The 21,672-nt window shown below is 41.9% G+C and overlaps 1 protein-coding gene across 4 annotated transcripts; it reads left to right on the top strand.

Moving 5' to 3' along the window:
- Positions 1–5: 5 nt before the first annotated feature.
- Positions 6–21,186, top strand: faim2a (Fas apoptotic inhibitory molecule 2a). 4 transcript variants are annotated; one of them, XM_090225264.1, is made up of 12 exons: positions 6–286; positions 1,123–1,311; positions 2,097–2,221; positions 7,768–7,832; positions 8,719–8,772; positions 10,411–10,461; positions 10,785–10,824; positions 11,008–11,045; positions 11,347–11,434; positions 13,097–13,192; positions 14,169–14,222; positions 15,880–21,186. In XM_090225264.1, exons 2-12 carry the CDS (start codon positions 1,140–1,142, stop codon positions 16,024–16,026), a joined length of 930 nt encoding a protein of 309 aa, XP_090081390.1. In that variant the 5' UTR covers positions 6–286; positions 1,123–1,139; the 3' UTR covers positions 16,027–21,186. The 4 variants fall into 4 exon arrangements, with proteins under 4 accessions (XP_090081390.1, XP_090081389.1, XP_036822129.2 ...); XM_090225263.1 differs by having other exon boundaries at positions 16–286; positions 1,107–1,311; XM_090225265.1 differs by having other exon boundaries at positions 86–286; positions 1,107–1,311; positions 2,097–2,204.
- Positions 21,187–21,672: the final 486 nt, after the last annotated feature.

Raw genomic sequence — 21,672 nt, 5'->3', positions numbered from 1 at the left:
AACGGACGCAGCGACAGGGTCAAAGTTGAATTATTATTATTATTATTTTAATCTGTCTGTTTCCCAGGGAAACCGACAGGTCTATAGATATTCTACCGGAGTATAAATTAAAATGTAGTTTTGATCAGCGACACTTGTCCCTTTCGAATTGTCTACAGACATGTCGATAGACAAAGTCTAAACCGGCCTTTATGGTTTAGGGACGTCTCAAGGATCCCACATTGCAATTAAGCTTTCTATGCCCGTTATTATTTGGGTCATTGATCGATTGGCAACTGTGTAACAGGTAAAAATCATTGTTTCATTGGCATTTAACTAGTGTACACGACAACTTGATATTATTGGATATCCGCAGTCCAGCAATAACATGTAAAAATAACAGACATAATGTTACCTGGCTAATAGTACAAAAGTGGATGGGATACTCGTTAGCTAGCAAGCTTACAGCTAGCTACAATAACTAGCTAGCTAATTTAGCTGTTCCTTCTCGTTTTTAGCAACGATGGCAAATAGTGTCAATTGTAACATTACAGATGATGCGTTTTAATGCATTTTTTTTGTAATGCTAGCTAATATGTTAGACTTCTATAGAGCCTCGGCTAATAGCTTGCTAGCTAGAGTTGAGTTAGCCACCTGTTGTGTTGTTACGCGCAGAATCAATATTTTCACCTTGTGAGAGCTAGTAAACACTAACGTTAGTAGCTAGCCAACTAGCCAACACATTTTCTTTAAGAACAGCTACCTCTCATGCCATGGTCTCTCATGCAGGATTTTGTACCAGCCCCAGTCTAACATACCCGACTAATCAACTTCTCCTCGATGTTGAATTAAGTGTGTTTATGCAGGGCTGGACCAAAAGCCTGCAGATGCCGCAGTTCTCTGAGAGGAGGATTGGCACCGCTGCCCTAAGTTTACCCCTTCAATGTTTACAGTTCTGAACAGACAGCCAGGAGATGTGTAGCCTTCTAATGGCTATGGAGAGTTTGGATTCTGACACACTGCTCAGGTCTATCCGGTTCCTTCAGATTTGGAAACGTTGAAAGAGTGGAGTTGAGGGGATATAATTTAAAGATTGTTTAAGTCTCAACGTCCTTTGTCATCCTCAGCTTTTTCCCCACACAGACTGCCTCACCTCACCCATGAGTCTACCGGCCGCCCCGCCCAGTTACGCTGAAGCCATGGCAGGGGACAAGGAGCAGACGTACGGTGGAGTGATGGTGGCAATGCCCCCCTACAGTGACAACCTGCCCCCCATGCCCCCTCCACCGGTGCCCATCCACACCAGCTGGGCCTACGTGCACCCCAGTCCCAGTGAGTCAAGGGGAAACATGGTCTCCCTCCTTATCTTATAGAAATGGAATTGCTATGTCCAAACTAACCCCCCCTTTTTTTATGCTGTTTTATAATGTTCTCCCTAATCTTCCTGACCTAGATAGTCTGTGTGCATGCATTGATATGTAGGCTACGTGTGCCTTTATTTTTTTTAAATGTAGTTATGTCCTTGAGCTGTTCTTGTCTATTGATGTTCTGTATTATGTAATGTTTCATGTTTTGTGTTGGACCCCAGGAAGAGTATCTGCTGCTTTTGCAACAGCTAATGGGGATCCTAAAAAAAATACCTAATCTTGTTTTATAACATTCTCCCTAATCCCGTTTTATAACCTTCTCCCTAATCCTGTTTTATGGACACAGAGTTTAGCCTTGCTTGTTCATCATAACTGTCTTGGTGTGGTCATTGCGTGACCGCTGTTATTCCCAAGAGTATTGTCCTTTCACCCCCCCCCCCCCCCCCCCACACACACCCTGGGCCCAATTGTATCGCTGCAAAATGATCACGTTAAAAGAGACCAGGTCACTAACTTCAAGTACTTCATTGTACAATGTCCAGAAATTAGATTTTTAGTCTATACATGTAAAAACGAGTGTGGATTTGCAATACATTCTCCAGATCTGTTGCATCCCAACCTTTTTTTTTGTTGCAATAAATTCTGAGTTGAGTTTTTAATTAGACGGTCTGTTCTGAAATGAGATGAGTGCCACTTTATTTTGCCCAGTTTTCAAGTTCTTTTCTAATTCTCTTTTTCTGCCTCTGTTAGGCCCGGGCTACACCAACCCCTACGCTTCTGACATGTCCTCTCCCTTCTCTGACCCCAGCACCAGCGACAGCTTGGATGGAAGCAACTGGGAGGACAAGAACATCCGACGTATGTTCATTCGCAAAGTGAGAGGCTCTAGTGTCCCTTTTTTTTTTTTTTGTCAACATATTTTTATTGACAAAGGCTCGCCACCATACCACGTTGATGAGGTTTTGGTTCGGTTCATGTAAAAATTCTCTGCTGTATGTTATTAATGGTGATTTGTATAATTTACAGGTGTTTCTGATACAAGCCAATGATCAGAGAAATAAGCCATTCATGGAATAGCCAAGCACTTTGGATCGATCTGCCATCAATTTCTAATGAGTTCTCTGGACAACTTTTGTCTCCCAAACCTCTCTGCGTTGCTTTCCTATATTTGCACCTAGTGCTTACCCATGAAAGTCCTAGTGCTTACCCATGAAAGGATGAATTAATTAAAGGTTTATACAAGTATGTCCATGCAATAGAAAATTACGTCAGAAAAACAGTAGTCAGGGCCTCCCGGGTGGCGCAGTGGTTAAGAGCGCTGTGCCACCAGAGACTCTGGGTTCGCGCCCAGGCTCTTTCGTAACCAGCCGCGACCGGGAGGTCCGTGGGGCGACGCACAATTGGCCTAGCGTCGTCCGGGTTAGGGAGGGATTGGCCGGTAGGGATATCCTTGTCTCATCGCGCACCAGCGACTTCTGTGGCGGGCCGGGCGCAGTGCGCGCTAACCAAAGGTTGCCAGGTGTACGGTGTTTCCTCCGACACATTGGTGCGGCTGGCTTCCGGGTTGGATGCGCGCTGTGTTAAGAAGCAGTGCGGCTTGGTTGGGTTGTGTATCGGAGGACGCATGACTTTCAACCTTCGTCTCTCCCGAGCCCGTACGGGAGTTGTAGCGATGAGACAAGATAGTAGCTACTAAAACAATTGGACACCACGAAATTGGGGAGAAAATGGGGTAAAAACATTTTTTTTTTAAAGAAAAAAAAAAACTCTGATTACTAAATACACTGCTCAAAAAAAATAAAGGGAACACTAAAATAACACATCTGAATGAATGAAATATTCTTATTAACTACTTTTTTCTTTACATAGTTGAATGTGCTGACAACAAAATTATCAATGGAAATCTAATTTATCAACCCATGGAGGTCTGGATTTGGAGTCACACTCAAAATTAAAGTGGAAAACCACACTACAGGCTGATCCAACTTTGATGTAATGTCCTTAAAACAAGTCAAAATGAGGCTCAGTAGTGTGTGTGGCCTCCACGTGCCTGTATGACCTCCCTACAATGCCTGGGCATGCTCCTGATGAGGTGGTGGATGGTCTCCTGAGGGATCTCCTCCCAGACCTGGACTAAAGCATCTGCCAACTCCTGGACAGTCTGGTGCAACGAGGCGTTGGTGGATGGAGTGAGACATGATGTCCCAGATGTGCTCAATTGGATTCAGGTCTGGGGAACGGGCGGGCCAGTCCATAGCATCAATGCCTTCCTCTTGCAGGAACTGCTGACACACTCCAGCCACATGAGGTCTAGCATTATCTTGCATTAGGAGGAACCCAGGGCCAACCGCACCAGCATATGGTCTCACAAGGGGTCTGAGGATCTCATCTCGGTACCTAATGGCAGTCAGGCTACCTCTAGCGAGCACATGGAGGGCTGTGCGGCCCCCCAAAGAAATGCCACCCCACCCCATGACTGACCCACCGCCGGGCCGGTCATGCTGGAGGATGTTGCAGGCAGCAGAACGTTCTCCACGGCATCTCCAGACTGTCACGTCTGTCACATGTGCTCAGTGTGAACCTGCTTTCATATGTGAAGAGCACAGGGCGCCGAATATGCCAATCTTGGTGTTCTCTGGCAAATGCCAAACGTCCTGCACGGTGTTGGGCTGTAAGCACAACCCCCACCTGTGGACGTTGGGCCCTCATACCACCCTCATGGAGTCTGTTTCTGACCATTTGAGCAGACACATGCACATTTGTGGCCTGCTGGAGGTCATTTTGCAGGGCTCTCAGTGCTCCTCCTGCTCCTCCTTGCACAAAGGTGGAGGTAGCGGTCCTGCTGCTGGGTTGTTGCCCTCCTACGGCCTCCTCCACGTCTCCTGATGTACTGGCCTGTCTCCTGGTAGCGCCTCCATGCTCTGGACATTACGCTGACAGACACAGCAAACCTTCTTGCCACAGCTCGCATTGATGTGCCACCCTGGATGAGCTGCACTCCCTGAGCCACTTGTGTGGGTTGTAGACTCCGTCTCATGCTACCACTAGAGTAAAAGCACCGCCAGCATTCAAAAGTGACCAAAACATCAGCCAGGAAGCATAGGAACTGAGAAGTGGTCTGTGGTTACCACCTGCAGAACCACTCCTTTATTGGGGGTGTCTTGCTAATTGCCTATAATTTCCACCTGTTGTCTATTCCATTTGCACAACAGCATGTGAAATTTGTCAATCAGTGTTGCTTCTTCCTAAGTGGACAGTTTGATTTCACAGAAGTGTGATTGACTTGGAGTTACATTTTGTTGTTTAAGTGTTCCCTTTATTTTTTTGAGCAGTGTATATATTAATTTACAAAGCCAACAGACTGAATTTAAATATCCACCCTCCGCGAAGACAATCTGTTCTTGTTTTCATTGTGTATTTCTGAGTGTTTCCCTTTAAATTGCCATAGAAACAGCCCCTCTCAACTTAGTTTGATCGCCAATATAGGCAATGAAAGCCAAGGATCTGTCGGTGAAAATGACAAAGGTATCAAGTTGATTTGGATTGGTCCAACCAGTGGAAACGCCTCCAAATGTTACCACCTCACATACCAAATATGGAAGAGATAAAACCAAGAGCGGTACAGTCTAAATGGTCACAGGAAATTAACGTTCTTATTTCATCAACACGGTCAAGTACAAGTCTCTTAAGGCCATAACATTGTAAAAAACAATCTGATTCATTCTATGTAATTGATAATGACATGGGCAAAGAAAACATTTTGACCTAAATTTTGTATCACCCTCTTGAATAGCCCCATTTTTCTCAACATTGAGTGAGAACACACTCATGTGTAGCACCACCATGTCTCAATGCTGTTCTGCCTGATCTAGGCCATTTCACTGTGCCCTTATTTACATTCCTGGATTTGTATTTATTTATTTTTTGAAAGGACCAAAACGAGCTTACTTCCTTTTGTAACCACACTCGATTTCTCCTTGTCACCATGTCTTGTGTTTTTAACCGCTTCCTGTTTCAACAAGTCATGACACCCATTCTGAACAATTTGAAATGGTGGGTGTCAGAATCCTCTTTCTTGTGTTTAGAATCCTCTTTCAGATGGTTTAGACCCTTTCTTCTTTAAGGTTGTTGCCCCTATCATCACAAAGCCTACCTCCAACATTTTTTACCTGTCTCTCCTTTCTGGGGAGGTTCCCATTGCTTGGAAGGCAGCCACAGTTCGTTCTTTATTTAAAGGGGGCGATCAAGCTGATCCTAACTGTTATAGGCCTATTTCTATTTTGCCCTGTTTATCAAAAGTGTTGGAAAAACTTGTCAACTGACTGGCTTTCTTGCTGTCTATAGTATTCTTTCTGGTATGCAATCTGGTTTCCGCTCAGGTTATGGATGTATCACTGCACCCTTAAAGGTTCTCAATGATGTCACCATTGCCCTTGATTCTAAGCAATATTGTGCCTCTATTTTTATTGACTTGGCCAAAGCTTTTGATACGTTAGACCATTCCATTCTTGTGGGCCGGCTAAGGAGTATTGATGTCTCCGAGGGGTCTTTGGCCTGGTTTGCTAACTACCTCTGTCAAAGAGTGTAGTGTATAAAGTCAGAAAATCTGCTGTCTCAGCCACTGCCTGTCACCAAGGGAGTACCCCAAGGCTCAATCCTAGGCCCCACGCTCTTCTCAATTTACATCAACAACATAGCTCAGGCAGTAGGAAGCTCTCTCATCCATTTATATGCAGAAGACACAGCTTTATACTCTGCTGGCCCCTCCCTGGATTTTGTGTTAAATGCTCTACAACAAAGCTTTCTTAGTGTCCAACAAGCTTTCTCTACCCTTGACCTTTGTTTTGGAGGTGTTCAGAACAAGGTTATGTGGTTTGGTAAGAAGAATGCCCCTCTTCCCACAGGTGTGATTACTACCTCTGAGGGTTTAGAGCCTCATACATGTACTTGGGAGTACTTGGGAGTCTCAGCACATATCAAAGCTGCAGGATAAAGTTACATCTAGACTTGGTTTCCTCTATCGTAATCACTCCTTTCACCCCAGCTGCCAAACTAACCCTGATTCAGATGACCATCCTACCAATGCTAGATTACAGAGGGGTAATTTATAGATCGGCAGGTAAGGGTGCTCTCGAGCGGCTAGATGTTCTTTACCATTCGGCCATCAAATTCGCCAACAATGCTCCTTATAGGACACATCACTGCACTCTATACTCCTCTGTAAACTGGTCATCTCTGTATACCCGTCGCAAGACCCACTGGTTGATGCTTATTTATAAAACCCTCTTAGGCCTCACTCCCCCTATCTGAGATATCTACTACAACACCCGTTCTGCCAGTCACATTCTGTTAAAGGTCCCCAAAGCGCACACATCCCTGGGTCGCTCGTCTTTTCAGTTCGCTGCAGTTAGCGACTGGAACGAGCTGCAACAAACACTCAATCTGGCCAGTTTTTATCTCAATCTCTTCATTCAAAGACTCAATCATGGACACTCTTACTGACAGTTGTGGCTGCTTTGTATGGTGTATTGTTGTCTCTAACTTCTTGCCCTTTGTGCTGTTGACTTTGCCCAATAATGTTTGTACCATGTTTTTGTGCTACTAACATGTTGTGTTGCTACCATGTTGTTGTCACGTTGTGTTGCTACCATACCGTGTTGTCATGTTTTGCTGCCTTGTTATGTTGTTATCTTAGGTGCTCTTTATGTAGTGTTGTGTCTCTCGTTGTGATGTGTGTTTTGTCCTATATTTATATTGTTTTAATCCCAGGCCTGCATCCCCGCAGGAGGCCTTTTGGTAGGCCGTCATTGTAAATAAGAATTTGTTCTTAACTGACTTGCCTTGTTTAAATAAAATAAAAAATAACATTTTGATATGGAATGACCCATTTAGTCTTTCATTAACTCTGATCCTCTCAAACCGTCCTCTTCTGACACTGTCCTATCGTTTTTTTAACCTTCTTTACATCACTGTCAAAAGACTACCGTCAGAACGTGAAATCATGTGCCCACAGTGAGTGGTATTTCATCAGTACAGCACTAGACGTAACCATAGAAACGTAGAGCAATCTTATCTGGTAGATAGTATAGTGTGAAACAATCTTCTATCGTGCCGACCTGAACTAAACTGCGCTGTCACTTTTACATGATTTTCTTCGGTAACTATGTTGGATGGTTACCAGGCCAGTTCAGTGCAGCTTGGTTTGGCTCGGCTCGATTCGCCTCCGTACTGTGTAAAGCTTAATAGTGTCTTCTGTCTCAGTACTGTGTAGTTCTCTCAGCTAGCCTCTCAATACTGTGTAGTTCTCTCAGCTAGCCTCTCAGTACTGTGTAGTTCTCTCAGCTAGCCTCTCAGTACTGTGTAGTTCTCTCAGCTGGTCTCTTGTGAGAGACTCTCTAACATGTCTTATTTCTATCCTCAGGTTTTCTCCATCCTCATGGTCCAACTGTTGGTGACCTTTGGTATCGTGGCTCTCTTCACGTTTTGGTGAGGGCCACTAACATGAATCCACACTCCAGAAAACATTTGAGAGCCCAATTTACAAAGTTATTATTATTATTATTATTATTTTTATTTTTTTATTTTTTTTGCACTCGCAAACTCTGGTTATTTTCCAAATGGAATAAACCCCAAACACCTTAACATGTGCAAACGCTTTGTTAGATTATGCTGTCTCCATATTGTGATCAAAAATGTATTCTCACCTTCTGATATATACTGAGTGTACAAAACATTAAGAACAGATTCCTAATATTGCATTGCCACCACCTTTGCCTTAAGAAAAGCCTCAATTTGTCTGGGCACGGACTCTACAAAGCGTTCCACAGGGATGCTGGCCCATGTTGACTCCAATGCTTCCCACAGTTGTGTCAAGTGGGCTGGATGTCCTTTGGTTGGTGGACCGTTCTCGATACAAACGGGAAACTGTTGAGTGTGAAAAAACTCAGCGGCGTTGCAGTTCTTGACACAAACCTGTGCACCTGGCACCTACTACTACCATACCCCGCTCAAAGACACAAATGTTTTGTATTGCCCATTCACCCCCTGAATGGCACACATTCTCAATTGTCTCAAGGCTTAAAAATCCTTCTTTAACCTGTCTCCTCCCATTCCTTCATCTACACCGATTTGAAGTGGATTTACATCAATAAGGGATCATAGCGTTCACCTGAATTCACCTGGTCAGCCTGTCATTGAAAGATCAGGTGTTCATAATGTTTTGTACACTCAGTACATGCTTTGTGCTTCTCACTGGAATGGTTTGATAAAGATGAGGCTAAGTAAAACAAATCTGTATATCTGAAGCTGAAAAATGGGTTCCCATCCATTCATAAGTTGTTAAAAACGAATGTATTTTCGCTCAACTTTACAGTGAACCAGTCCGGCAGTTTGTGCAGTACAATCGAATCCTCTACCTTGCCTCATAGTGAGTATCTCCAACTTTATGTGCTGTCTACCAATGCCAAACTGGTAAAATAGACCGTGCATATCATAAAATGACTTAACGGTAAAGGATGATTCATCCCAATGTTCACCTAAGACATTTTCTTACCTTGAAAGCAGCAACTTGTCCATTTATTGTGTAGATCATTGGTCACCAACCGGTCAGTTGCGATCGACGGGTCGATCTTCAAGGCATTCCTAGTTGATCTCCAAACATTTCTGTTAAAAAAAAAACGATAAAGCCTTGCGTTGTTATTTTTTGTATTCATTTCACTCTGTTGGCAGTAGGTGCACTTGATTCAGCAGCCCTAGCGCCGGGATGCAAAGTGTTTCCACTTTGAACCCTTTCATATGTCTGAAGGTAGAACTCCGCCTACCTGGCAGACTCGGAGAGCAAATCAAGTGCACCTATAGGACTACCGCTGGCCAATCGGATAGCTCAGAGCACCGTGTCTGTACAGTTTCCTCGCGCCATAGACCGTAAAAAAAGAAGAATCGGACGCTCAGCAAAGTTGACACTTTGAGATGTAAAAACTATTGAAACCACGACTAGAGAGAGACTCAACGAATACAACAAAGAGCTGCTGTTTTTATGAGTTAGTTCATGTTTAAGTTGTTATTCAGCACTGTCAATACATTGTTCAACACTTTTATGAGACATAAAATACATACAAAATCTCCCTACTTCCACTCATGCTACAACCAGCACTGTAGCTGTAATGAATGGATGTAGCAAATTGTTCCGTTACACTTGTGTTGTTGTTATTAGCGTCTTGTCTCCTTTTTTTTTTTTTTTTTTTTTTTAATATCGAGGAATATTTCACTTTCTCTGGTCATTGGAGTAAACATGAATTGGTGCATGAGGCAGAAGTAATGCGACTTAAGTTTCGCCATCAGCTGTAAGACCGTGTCCCCTCTTCTTTAGCGAGGGATGGTGAGATGTGTGAGAGGCAGCCTTTTACCACTGCTCCCTCCCTCCTCACAGACTGACCATCAGATGCAGACCATCAGTCCAGTAGAAAGAAAAAAAGCCAATTATTACGCTCACTCAGCTGTGCCTCACAAGTAATTCAACAAATTATCTATTACCTTAGTGTAAATATAATTTCAAAGTGGTCTCAGAAGAACATCAGTGGCAGGGCAATTCAAGTACAGCCAATTTGCAGTGATAATGTATTGGGCCTATAGCCTACTGCACAAACCTCATTGCTACAGATCTGTTTTTAATTGGGTAATGTTGCATAGGACGTAATGTTCATGTTTAAAAGAAATCTGAGCAGTAGATCTTGGCTTGCGTTTTGACTCAGAAAGTAATCTTGACTCAGAAAGTAATCTTGACTCAGAAAGTAATCTTGACTCAGAAAGTAATCTTCACTCAGAAAGTAATCTTGACTCAGAAAGTAATCTTCACTCAGAAAGTAATCTTGACTCAGAAAGTAATCTTGACTCAGAAAAGGTTGGCGACCACTGGTGTAGATCCTTCAGGGGAATGTTGTTATTTCGGTGGTATCCCCCAGCCTTTTAGATGTGGTGGTGTTGTCGTCATTGGATTTAGGAGCACTGATATGGCACTCTGAGCCAACCTTCCTATCTGGTGACCACATAACTGTTCCTGTTCCAGCATCATCTTCATGGGGGCATACCTGGTGCTAGTCTGCAGCACAAGTGCCCGGTAAGAAGACAACTCTTTAGTCAATACTACCAGCTTTACTTTGACTATTATTTTGTATTTCTACCACTTTCTTCACCTTTTATTCTTCTTCTTTACAACATTCTCAATGTATACTTTCATAACTAAGAGATGGAGGTACATGACTTTAACATGATACATTTTTCTTTGATGGCTATTAGATTTTTTATTTATTTTTTAGATTTTTTTTATAAAAGTTTTGTGAAAAGGTTTTATCTGGCTATGCTTCTCAAGTCTTAACTCCTGAATTGGTGTTCTCTTCACACTAAAATGTTGTCATTGTATCCCGTTGTCTTTTTTTACAGGCGACAGTATCCCACCAACCTCATTCTCTTGGGGATATTTGTAAGTATCAGCCAGAGGTACAGCATCTCGGCTTGACAGTTAGTGATATGCTTAGTTAGTGCTTTGATGATATTATGACCATTCTACTGACGTTGTGGTACTCCAAATGATGTGAGGTGCAATTCATACTATACATACTACTCTGTAATATTTGTGTGTTTGTGATCCTCTTCTTGTCTCCAGACTTTGGCAATGTCTTACATGGCAGGAATGCTGGCTAGGTAAATTGTGTGTGTGAATGTAGACTGTCTAATGTGGAAATGCTGTCTAGCGATTTTTTTTTTTTTTTGACCGTCTATGACGGTCACTTTGTGTGTGTATCAGAGGTGGTAGTAACTTGGTTATCCTTCCTCTGTGTCCATAGCTACCACAACACTAAAGTGGTGATGCTGTGTGTGAATGTAGACTGTCCACTCTTTTTCTATATGTGTGGAAATGCTGTCTAGCGACTTTTTTTGACGGTCACTTTGTGTGTGTATCAGAGGTGGTAGTAACTTGGTTACCCTTCCTCTGTGTCCATAGCTACCACAATACTAAAGTGGTGATGCTGTGTGTGGGCATTACCGCCATGGTGTGTCTGTTCATCACGCTCTTCTGTTTCCAGACCAAGGTGAGCTTTTACAAGCAGATGGCCAACAGCACAGTTTGTGTTTCTCTTGTCAAGTTAAATCATTCTGTTTTGTGGAAGCAGTGGCATTGCGATTTATTTAGCTCTGTTGACTGGACGTCATTTTGATCATTTAACTAGGTTGGCTGGACGTCATTTTGATCATTTAACTAGGTTGACTGGACGTCATTTTGATCATTTAACTAGGTTGACTTGACGTCATTTTGATCATTTAACTAGGTTGACTTGACGTCATTTTGATCATTTAACTAGGTTGACTTGACGTCATTTTGATCATTTAACTAGGTTGACTTGACGTCATTTTGGTCATTTAACTAGGTTGACTTGACGTCATTTTGATCATTTAACAACTAGGTTGACTGGACGTCATTTTGATCATTTAACAACTAGGTTGACTGGACGTCATTTTGATCATTTAACTAGGTTGACTGGACGTCATTTTGATCATTTAACTAGGTTGACTGGACGTCATTTTGATCATTTAACTAGGTTGACTGGACGTCATTTTGATCATTTAACTAGGTTGACTTGACGTCATTTTGATCATTTAACTAGGTTGACTGGACGTCATTTTGATCATTTAACTAGGTTGACTGGACGTCATTTTGATCATTTAACTAGGTTGACTGGACGTCATTTTGATCATTTAACTAGGTTGACTGGACGTCATTTTGATCATTTAACAACTAGGTTGACTGGACGTCATTTTGATCATTTAACTAGGTTGACTGGACGTCATTTTGATCATTTAACAACTAGGTTGACTGGACGTCATTTTGATCATTTAACAACTAGGTTGACTGGACGTCATTTTGATCATTTAACTAGGTTGACTGGACGTCATTTTGATAATTTAACTAGGTTGACTTGACGTCATTTTGATCATTTAACTAGGTTGACTGGACGTCATTTTGATCATTTAACTAGGTTGACTGGATGTCATTTTGATCATTTAACTAGGTTGACTGGACGTCATTTTGATCATTTAACTAGGTTGACTGGACGTCATTTTGATCATTTAACTAGGTTGACTGGACGTCATTTTGATCATTTAACTAGGTTGACTTGACATCATTTTGATCATTTAACTAGGTTGACTGGACGTCATTTTGATCATTTAACTAGGTTGACTGGACGTCATTTTGATCATTTAACTAGGTTGACTGGACGTCATTTTGATCATTTAACAACTAGGTTGACTGGACGTCATTTTGATCATTTAACTAGGTTGACTGGACGTCATTTTGATCATTTAACAACTAGGTTGACTGGACGTCATTTTGATCATTTAACAACTAGGTTGACTGGACGTCATTTTGATCATTTAACTAGGTTGACTGGACGTCATTTTGATAATTTAACTAGGTTGACTTGACGTCATTTTGATCATTTAACTAGGTTGACTGGACGTCATTTTGATCATTTAACTAGGTTGACTGGACGTCATTTTGATCATTTAACTCGGTTGACTGGACGTCATGTCATGCTTCGTCATGTTCAGCAGAGCAAAAACGTTCAGATGCCTCTCTGACATGTAAAATAATGAATCATTTCTGCTCTCTTTCAGTATATTTCTATGTGCTATGTTTCCCTGCTGAACATGGCCCCCCTGGTTTTCGGTCTTGTCTTGACGTTGTGTTCCAGGTGGATTTTACGTCGTGTCACGGTCTGCTCTTCTCTCTCATGATGGTGCTGATGGTGACGGGACTGTTGCTCCTCTTCACCGCACCCTTCGGATATGTAAGCAACATGCCTCAAAGCTACAGTCTGTGATTGGTATATTCATTTTTTTAAACTTTAAATTAATGATATATATATATTGATTGATTTTATTTGTCAATAAAATAAAACCATTTCAAAGGAAATGGATTGCACAGTATAGTCAGAGACTTCTACTCATTAAACATTCTAAGTTCTAAATGCTTGATGAGCTTCAGGGTAGACACGTTCATTAAAGGAAGCACGAGGGTAAAGAACTTTACTGTTTGACCAAATTGACATTTTCGGGTGGGGTGACGATGTAGAATGTGCTCTTTTCTAAGTTTATCGGCTCCCAACTTTCCGTCTTTTACGATCCATGATCTTGGCTGTGTCTATCTGATGACAGAGTCGGGTCAAGTCAATTTGCTGATGCCTTGTTTGACTTTGAACGCGAGTTTACATGACCTCGGCTCAGCCTATCAGACAACCGTGCCGGCCCATCTTGGTGGTGGGGGGGGGGGGCTCATTATAGATTAGTATAACAGAGGAATTGTCCATTTTAAATGAATAGCCTATGATCCACCAGCCATGTAAAAATAAAAAAAATGTTTTCATCCCTCAGCTGTTTAACAAAACAAGTGGTGGGGTTGATGTGTTATTTTATCACAGACTGTAGCTTTATGTCCTTAAGGCTGTGTCCGTACAAAATCTGTCCGCTTTTTGTGCGTGTGCAACTCGTCCAAAAGAAGTAGAGATGGGTTGAACTGTTGACGGGGGGGGGGGGGGGGGGATGAATGAATATGCTTTTTCATACGTCTCTGTGTGTCCACAGCCTATCCCGGAGATATAATCACGAACCTGGAACTTTCTCACAACTCTACCACTGACCTTTTTGTGATTTTTACCTGAAAGGTCGACTAGAGTTTGTACCTTGTTGGACAGGACCGTCTCCTCTCATTTGTGACTGGCTGTCTCTCTTTATGCTGCGTTTTCTGACCTCGTTTGTCTTTCACAGATACCTTGGTTGCAGACAGCGTACGCTGGACTGGGTGCCCTTGTCTTCACATTGGTACTTAATCATCTATCATTGAAAATCACCACTTAATGAGTGTAGGATTGCTGTGGTGTTGGGACAGGTGTCTCTTCTCTTGTAAAATAGATTTCTGATCTAAATGCAATGAATCACCTGTATAAATATAAGGATGAATGTACACTATATATATATATATATATATATATATATATATATATATATATATATATATATATATATATATATATATATATATATATATATATATATATATTAAATACACACAAAAGTATGTGGACACCCCTTCAAATGAGTGTGTTAGGCAATTTCAGCCACACCCGTTGCCAACAGGTATATAAAATTGAGCACACAGCCATGCAATCTCCATAAATCAAATCATATTTCATTGGTCACATACACATGGTTAGCAGATGTTAATGCGAGTGTAGCGAAAATGCTTGTGCTTCTAGTTTCCGACAGTGCAGTAATATCTAACAAGTAATCGAACAAATTCACAACAACTACCTTAAACACACAATGTAAGGGGATGTAATAATAATATGTATATATTTAGACAAACATTGGCAGTAGAATGGCCTTACGTGAAGAGATCAGTGACTTTCAACGTGGCACCATCATAGGATGCCACCTTTCCAACAAGTTCATCAAATTTCTGCCCTGCTAGAGCTGCCCCGGTCAACTGTAAATGCTGTTATTGTGAAGTGGAAAATGTCTAGGTGCAACAACGGCTCAGCTGTGAAGTGGTATAGACCCCAAACAAGCTCACAGAACAAGAACGTAGAGCGCTGAAGTGTGCAGTGCGTAAAAAAATAATCTGTCCTCGGTTGCAACACTCACTACCGAGTTCCAAACTGCCTCTAGAAGCAACCTCAGCACAAGGACTGTCCGTCGGGAGCTTCATGAAATGGGTTTCCATGGCCGAGCAGCCTATGATCACCATGTGCAATGCCAAGCTTCGACTGGTGTGGTGTAAAGCTCGCCGCCATTGGACTCTGGAGCAGTGGAAATATGTTCTCTGGAGTGATGAATCATGATTCACCATCTGGGTTTGGCGGATGCCAGGATAACGCTACCTGCCCCAATGCATAATACCAACTGTAAAGTTTGGTGAAGGATAAATAATGGTCTGGGGCTGTTTTTCATGGTTTGGTCTAGGTCCCTTAGTTCCAACTCCATATTAATGCCCATGATTTTGGAATGAGATGTCCGACGAGCAGGTGTCTACATACTTTTGTTCATGTGGTGTATTTCTAAAAAGCCACAAATGTGAATGTTAGTGACGACTTAGTTTTCTAGGACCTTGAGTAATGGTCTCTTCTCCTTTCTCCCCCATCCCTTGTTCTTTCTCTTTCCTTCTCGCTCTCCCTCTCTCCACCTCGCTCTCCCTCTCTCCTCCTCGCTCTCCCTCTCTCCTCCTCGCTCTCCCTCTCTCCTCCTCGCTCTCCCTCTCTCCTCCTCGCTCTCCCTCTCTCCTCCTCGCTCTCCCTCTCTCCTCCTCGCTCTCCCTCTCTCCTTCTCGCTCTCCCTCTCTCCTTCTCGCTCTCCCTCTCTCCTCCTCGCTCTCCCTCTCTCCTCCTCGCTCTCGCTCTCCCTCTCTCCTCCTCGCTCTCTCCTCCTCGCTCTCCCTCTCTCCTCCTCGCTCTCCCTCTCTCCTCCTCGCTCTCTTCCTTAGTTCTTGGCCTTTGACGTGCAGCTACTGATGGGCAACCGGCGGTACTCCCTGAGTCCTGAGGAACACGTGTTCGGAGCGATGTGTCTTTACATGGACGTGGTCTACATCTTCTTCTTCCTCCTACAGCTGTTTGGGAGTCAGGAGTGAAGTCACACCACCTTGTAGTCACGTTCAATAGCCCCCTCCCCCCCTCGCTGAGTTTACTTTATTAGGATCTCGTTTAGCGACTGCACATGCAGCAGCTACTATTCCTGGGGTCCACATAAAATAGTACAAATACATTACAAAGTACAGAGCAGTAATAGACAAGAATATAAGATATTACATTAAATTCAAAATAACAATGAAGTAAGGGTGTGTGTGTGTGTGTGTGTGAGAGAGAGAAAGACACAACAAATGTACTATTCACACACGTCATATATTCTTATATACAGTAAAGTTAGATTAGCTCTATAGAAAGAGGAGAGGTGATGTTTTTTTAAAGCTATTCTTGCTTTTTGCCTAAGAAACCTCTGGTGGCAGAGTATTCCGCAATCCCGTGGCTCTTTACAGAACAGGATAGCCACACCACCTTGTCACGTTCAATAGATCCCCCTGACTCTCTATGCCTCCTCAAGTGTATACATCTACTCTGATATCCTTATGCACGTACTTCTGTTTGGTTACGCTCGTACAAGCACACACACATTTGAGAATGGATACAAATACATACCGGCACATATTTGTAATCTGACGCAAATACACACCCGCAGTACACTCACACACACCCGCAGTACACTCACACACACCCGCAGTACACTCACACTCACACACCCGCAGTACACTCACGCACCCGCAGTACACTCACGCACCCGCAGTACACTCACGCACCCGCAGTACACTCACGCACCCGCAGTACACTCACGCACCCGCAGTACACTCACGCACCCGCAGTACACTATCACACCCGCAGTACACTCACACACCAGCAGTACACTATCACACCCACCATATACTAACACATCCACTCTGAGGTATCTTATAAAAGCATAGTTTGCGTATATTTTTCCTCTCCCTGAATGTTGACACAACTTAATTAAGTTTAAAAATATATATATATATATAATTTGAAGTGTGTGCGTGCGTGCCTGCGCGACTGCTGGGATTTCAGTTCTGTCTGCACAGGCAAGCTCCTACCTCTAGGGGGCACTTCAGCCCTTGCCAAGTTAGTGTTGCTAACTCTGGGCCTGTGTAAGGGTTAGAACCAATCTAGGGGCTGGGGTCAATTTGAATTGAAGATGGGTCAATTCAGAAAGTAAATTTGAATAATAATTTTAAACCATTTTAAATTACTTTTCAATAAACTGAGGAGTAGAAGCTATTTCTAGTGTTTTTTTTAAAATGTATTTCCTGAATTGACTGCCTTCAATTAAAATTGACCACAGCCCTGTTGGATGTTAGATCTGCACCGAGGCAGTGTTGGAAGGTAAGCTGATCTCAGATCTGCCCTACGTCTCCCAATGTCACTCTTAGGACGTGACCAGGCAGTTGATGAATCACAATGAGACTGCAAAAGAATAAGCTGACAGTGTGCTGTTGGTGGACAATCCGTTTGCTGGGACAGATATGAGAACGGGTTAATTGCAACCACGTTTATTCAGGGTGACTTGTGGTTGACCAGTTAAATGGACACTGGCTGATTCCCCTGGTAGTACTTAAACTTTTCTTGTCTTTGTTATATTGGAATATATATATATATTAAAGTTGACAAATCAGAGTCATTGCTTTTGTTTAAACAATTACTTTAAACAGTTTCAGTCACTGGTGAGTCCAAAAGTATTTCAAGATTACATTTATGCCCTTAAAATCACATTTATAGACATGGACTTAACCAAGCCGAAATTTGACCCCGATTTTGGCACATCTGGATTTTCTCATCTGGGTCTGTGAAACGTCATCAAGCCAATGAAGTTGAAGGATAAAAGTGACGCTTGCAGTCCTTGGTGCAATAATGTGTCTTTGGCTAGGTTGCGATTCTCTAGCCTCGTATTACCAAGCTGATTACTGCTGCGGAATCCGTGAAGCGAAACAGAATGTAAACTTGCGAGACTTCCGGATGGTTGTACGAGGTTACCGATTCTCTACCCTTCTGTTGTACAACCTTCTGGTGTTCGAGGTTACCCTTTTCCAGAATTTTGCACTCGTTCATCCCGCCTCATACAATTTAAAAGTATTGGATTGGTGCAACATAGCTGGAGGGTGTTTTCACCGTATTTCTGACACCATCCATCCTTTTAAATAAAGGGGGGTTGCACACTTTGGAAGAAGGTTAAAGAAAAATAATGTAGCTCTTGAGTGAGGAATGCTTTTTAGGGGGCAAGTTTCGTTTCTTTGTTACATTTAACTCACTTCCTCTTCTTTGAATTTACGTGCCCGTGTTACGAGGTTGTCAGGGCAGATTTCAAATTATACTATGCCTTGGACTGAACTGGCAGGTTTTTTTTTTGCTATCAAAGGTGTTTTTAAATAGAGTAGTCGTGTGTCTCTTCAAATATGTATGAACCGACCTCGGATGTAGAACTTGTATAGAGGCATGTTTTGAGGTCGTTTTAGTTCAATTGTGAAGTAAGAGATCTTCGGGAGGTGGGGTCAGTGTGACGTCAGTTGTCATTAGCTGACATTTGACATGTTATACATATGTCAGGGGTGTTCGACATAGGCTTAAACCGAGTTAGACACGCTTAGAACATTCCACTTTTTAATATATTTGTTTTATTGTTGTTGCATTTATTACCTAGAATTAAAAAAAACATTTCCTTTTTTAGATGCCCTGTAGTACACCTTAATTATGGCAAAGGCTGGGCTCGTTCTGTTCGGCTGTATAGGTGCACTGTTTAGTGTGGTCTCTTTTTTTCACAATGAAACTGCCTAGTGCATACAATATAATTTGCACGAAGTGATCGCTATAGAATCTCCATAACATTTGTTAGCACTTTGTGTATTTTAAAAGCCAATTATTTTTGGTGAAAAGTGAAAATCTGGCACATTAACTTTGTAATACTGAACAAAAATATAAACCGGTCCATTTCTACGATTTTTACTGATTTACAGTTCAAATAACTAAATCAGTCAATTGTAATAAATAAATTAGGCCCTAATCTATGGATTTCACATGACTAGGCACGGGTGTAGCCATGGGTGGGCCTGGGAGGGCATAGACTCACCCACTTGGGAGCCAGGCCCAGCCAATCAGAAATGAGTTTTTTCCCCATAAAAGGGATTTATTACAGACCGAAATAGCCCTCAATTTCATCAACTGTCCGGGCGGCTGATCTCAGACGATCCCGCTGGTGAAGAAGCCGGATGTGGAGGTCCTGGGCTGGCGTGGTTACACGAGGTCTGCGTTTGGCAGGCCGGTTAGACGTACTGCCAAATTGTCTTATGGTAGAGAAATTGACATAACATTTTCTGTCAACAGCTCTGGTGAACATTACTGCAGTCAGCATGCCGATTACACGCTCCCTCAACTTGAGACATCTGTGGCATTGTGTTGTTTGACTAAACTGCACATCTTAGAGTGACCTTTTATTGTCCCCAGCACAAGGTGCACCTGTGTAATGATTATGCTGTTTAATCAGCTTCTTAATATGTCAGGTGGATGGAATATCTTAGCAAAGGAGGAAATGCTCACTAACAGGGATGTAATCACATTTGTGCACACAATTTGAGAGAAATAAGCTTTTTGTGTGTATGGAAAATGTCTGGGGATCTTTTATTTCAGCTCATGAAACATGGGACCAACACTTTACACGTTGTGTTTATATTTCCGTTCAGTATAATTAAAGTTGGATCACACCTTAAATTAATTGCACGTCAAAAAGCCTGCCGGATCATTTGATAAAGCCTTCACGAACATGGCACACATACACATACAGGTTTATAAATGATTTACGAACTTGTTTAAAACGTGTGTGTGTGTGTAACTGAAACACTTCACAAGGTGTAATGCCACCTAATAGTAGTTTATGAATGATTCATAAAGCCTTCATGTCTTGTGACTGCAGACTTTTGGGTGATCCAAACTTGTAACATTCAGGTTTAAGCTTATTTTTTTAAGCAAACATTTCTGGGTGGTTGATACCGACAACAATAAATCCTTGTTTTTTTTGTTAATATTGACAAAATAAGTAAAGTTTTTTTTTTTTTTTTAACAATGTGTAAATACTTTCTTAATTATGTGAAATAGATATTTATGTGAGTAGTTAAAAGTAATTTATTATTTAGCCTACCCTTGTTAAAGAGGAGTTGTATTATCTTATCCTTGTTCACCAGCCAGTCTAGAGGACTGGTAAGCATGCCTTTTTAAAAACGTCATAGGTAAATGTTCAAGTACATGTCTAAGTACTACTCCTGTTCCTACTTATTCTTGTACATTACTTGGATTTTTTTTCCATAGATGTCACCAGATTGAGGAAACGGGTTTAAACCATTAATCAAGAGAATGGCGGTAGACTCTATGTATGAGTCAATGCTCCTGTAAGTTGCTCTGCATCGGAAGCATCTGCTAAATGACTAAAATCTAAATCTATATATTCTGTATGGTAATACCCGTTTTGACTCTTTTGATATCATTTTGAATTTGACTTAATTCACTCTGGGTCATAACTCTGATGGATCAATGCTGTTCTTACTACATTCCCCCTCTAAATCAGTATTATTTTACAAAGAAAATGAAAGACAATGTTTGACATTAGTGTAATGCACCAATACTCAATTAGAGTGGGCTGACATGAACCAACAGAACAATGTTGATACATTGTAAAATACTCAACATACTACAACTAGTGTTATTATTATGTCCACCAATAGTTAGATTCTATATGGTACATTTAACCTTTTCACCTTATATTACACTTAAATCATGCACATTTCTAGCCTACCTATTAAACTGCTCTCGCGTGCAAGGACGGATAATATTGTGGATTTTTCTGTTCCTGTTCATGGAACAAATCTTCTCAATGGTGTATGCTCCTCCCTTTTCTACTGTAACTAGAAAGATGGTTCGACCCACAATGTCTTCGGGATCATCATCTTCTATTAAAACTTAAGTGGTGTGATGTACTAGATGTGTGTGTGTGTAATTTGGTCCCATATTTTGTTGCTTCTTGAGTTCGAACCCGAACTCTTGACTAGCCTGCATGCAGTGACAGTGGTTAAGTAGAGCATGACTCTCTTAAATACCGTAAGTTGAAACTAAACCATTTTGATGACAGCTCAATTAGTTTGGAAACCTTCCCTGTTTGTTGAAGTAAAATATGTTGTTTGAAAGATTTGTGTTGTGGGTTTTTTTCTTGCTCATGTCCATTATTTTTTTTTTTAACGAACTATATCTTGAATTTTCTGTGGACCATTTATGCTAATTAGAATTTACATGGACACTTACACAATTTTAAAAGTTTGCATGGTACCTGAGCAGCTAGCTAGCTAAAGTTAAATTTGAATTAGCTTTATATAGCCAATATAGTAGCCTTTATAGGTCTGTTTAAGAACCACCAGATTCTCTGCGATAACAAGCACGATCAACGATGCTGATTCAACTGAATCTGGCCCGCCACTTACTAGAAACTAGCCCGGGCTCTACCTCAGCTGTCACCACTGCAAGCGAGTTTACATGCTACTGCTAGCACCACCAGCTAGCTAGCTGTACGTTTGGACCCGGCGCATTAGGGACCTGAGCCACTACCCCCACATCTGAGGCGTTTTGGGGATAATGAGCTGCCCCTGCACCAAGGCAGCTCTCAGACATGTTCAGCA

This window comes from Oncorhynchus mykiss, chromosome 28 (genome assembly GCF_057628025.1).
Source record: "Oncorhynchus mykiss isolate SJ-2025 chromosome 28, ASM5762802v1, whole genome shotgun sequence".
NCBI lineage: Eukaryota > Metazoa > Chordata > Actinopteri > Salmoniformes > Salmonidae > Oncorhynchus > Oncorhynchus mykiss.
This window is presented reverse-complemented; position numbering and strand designations above follow the sequence as displayed.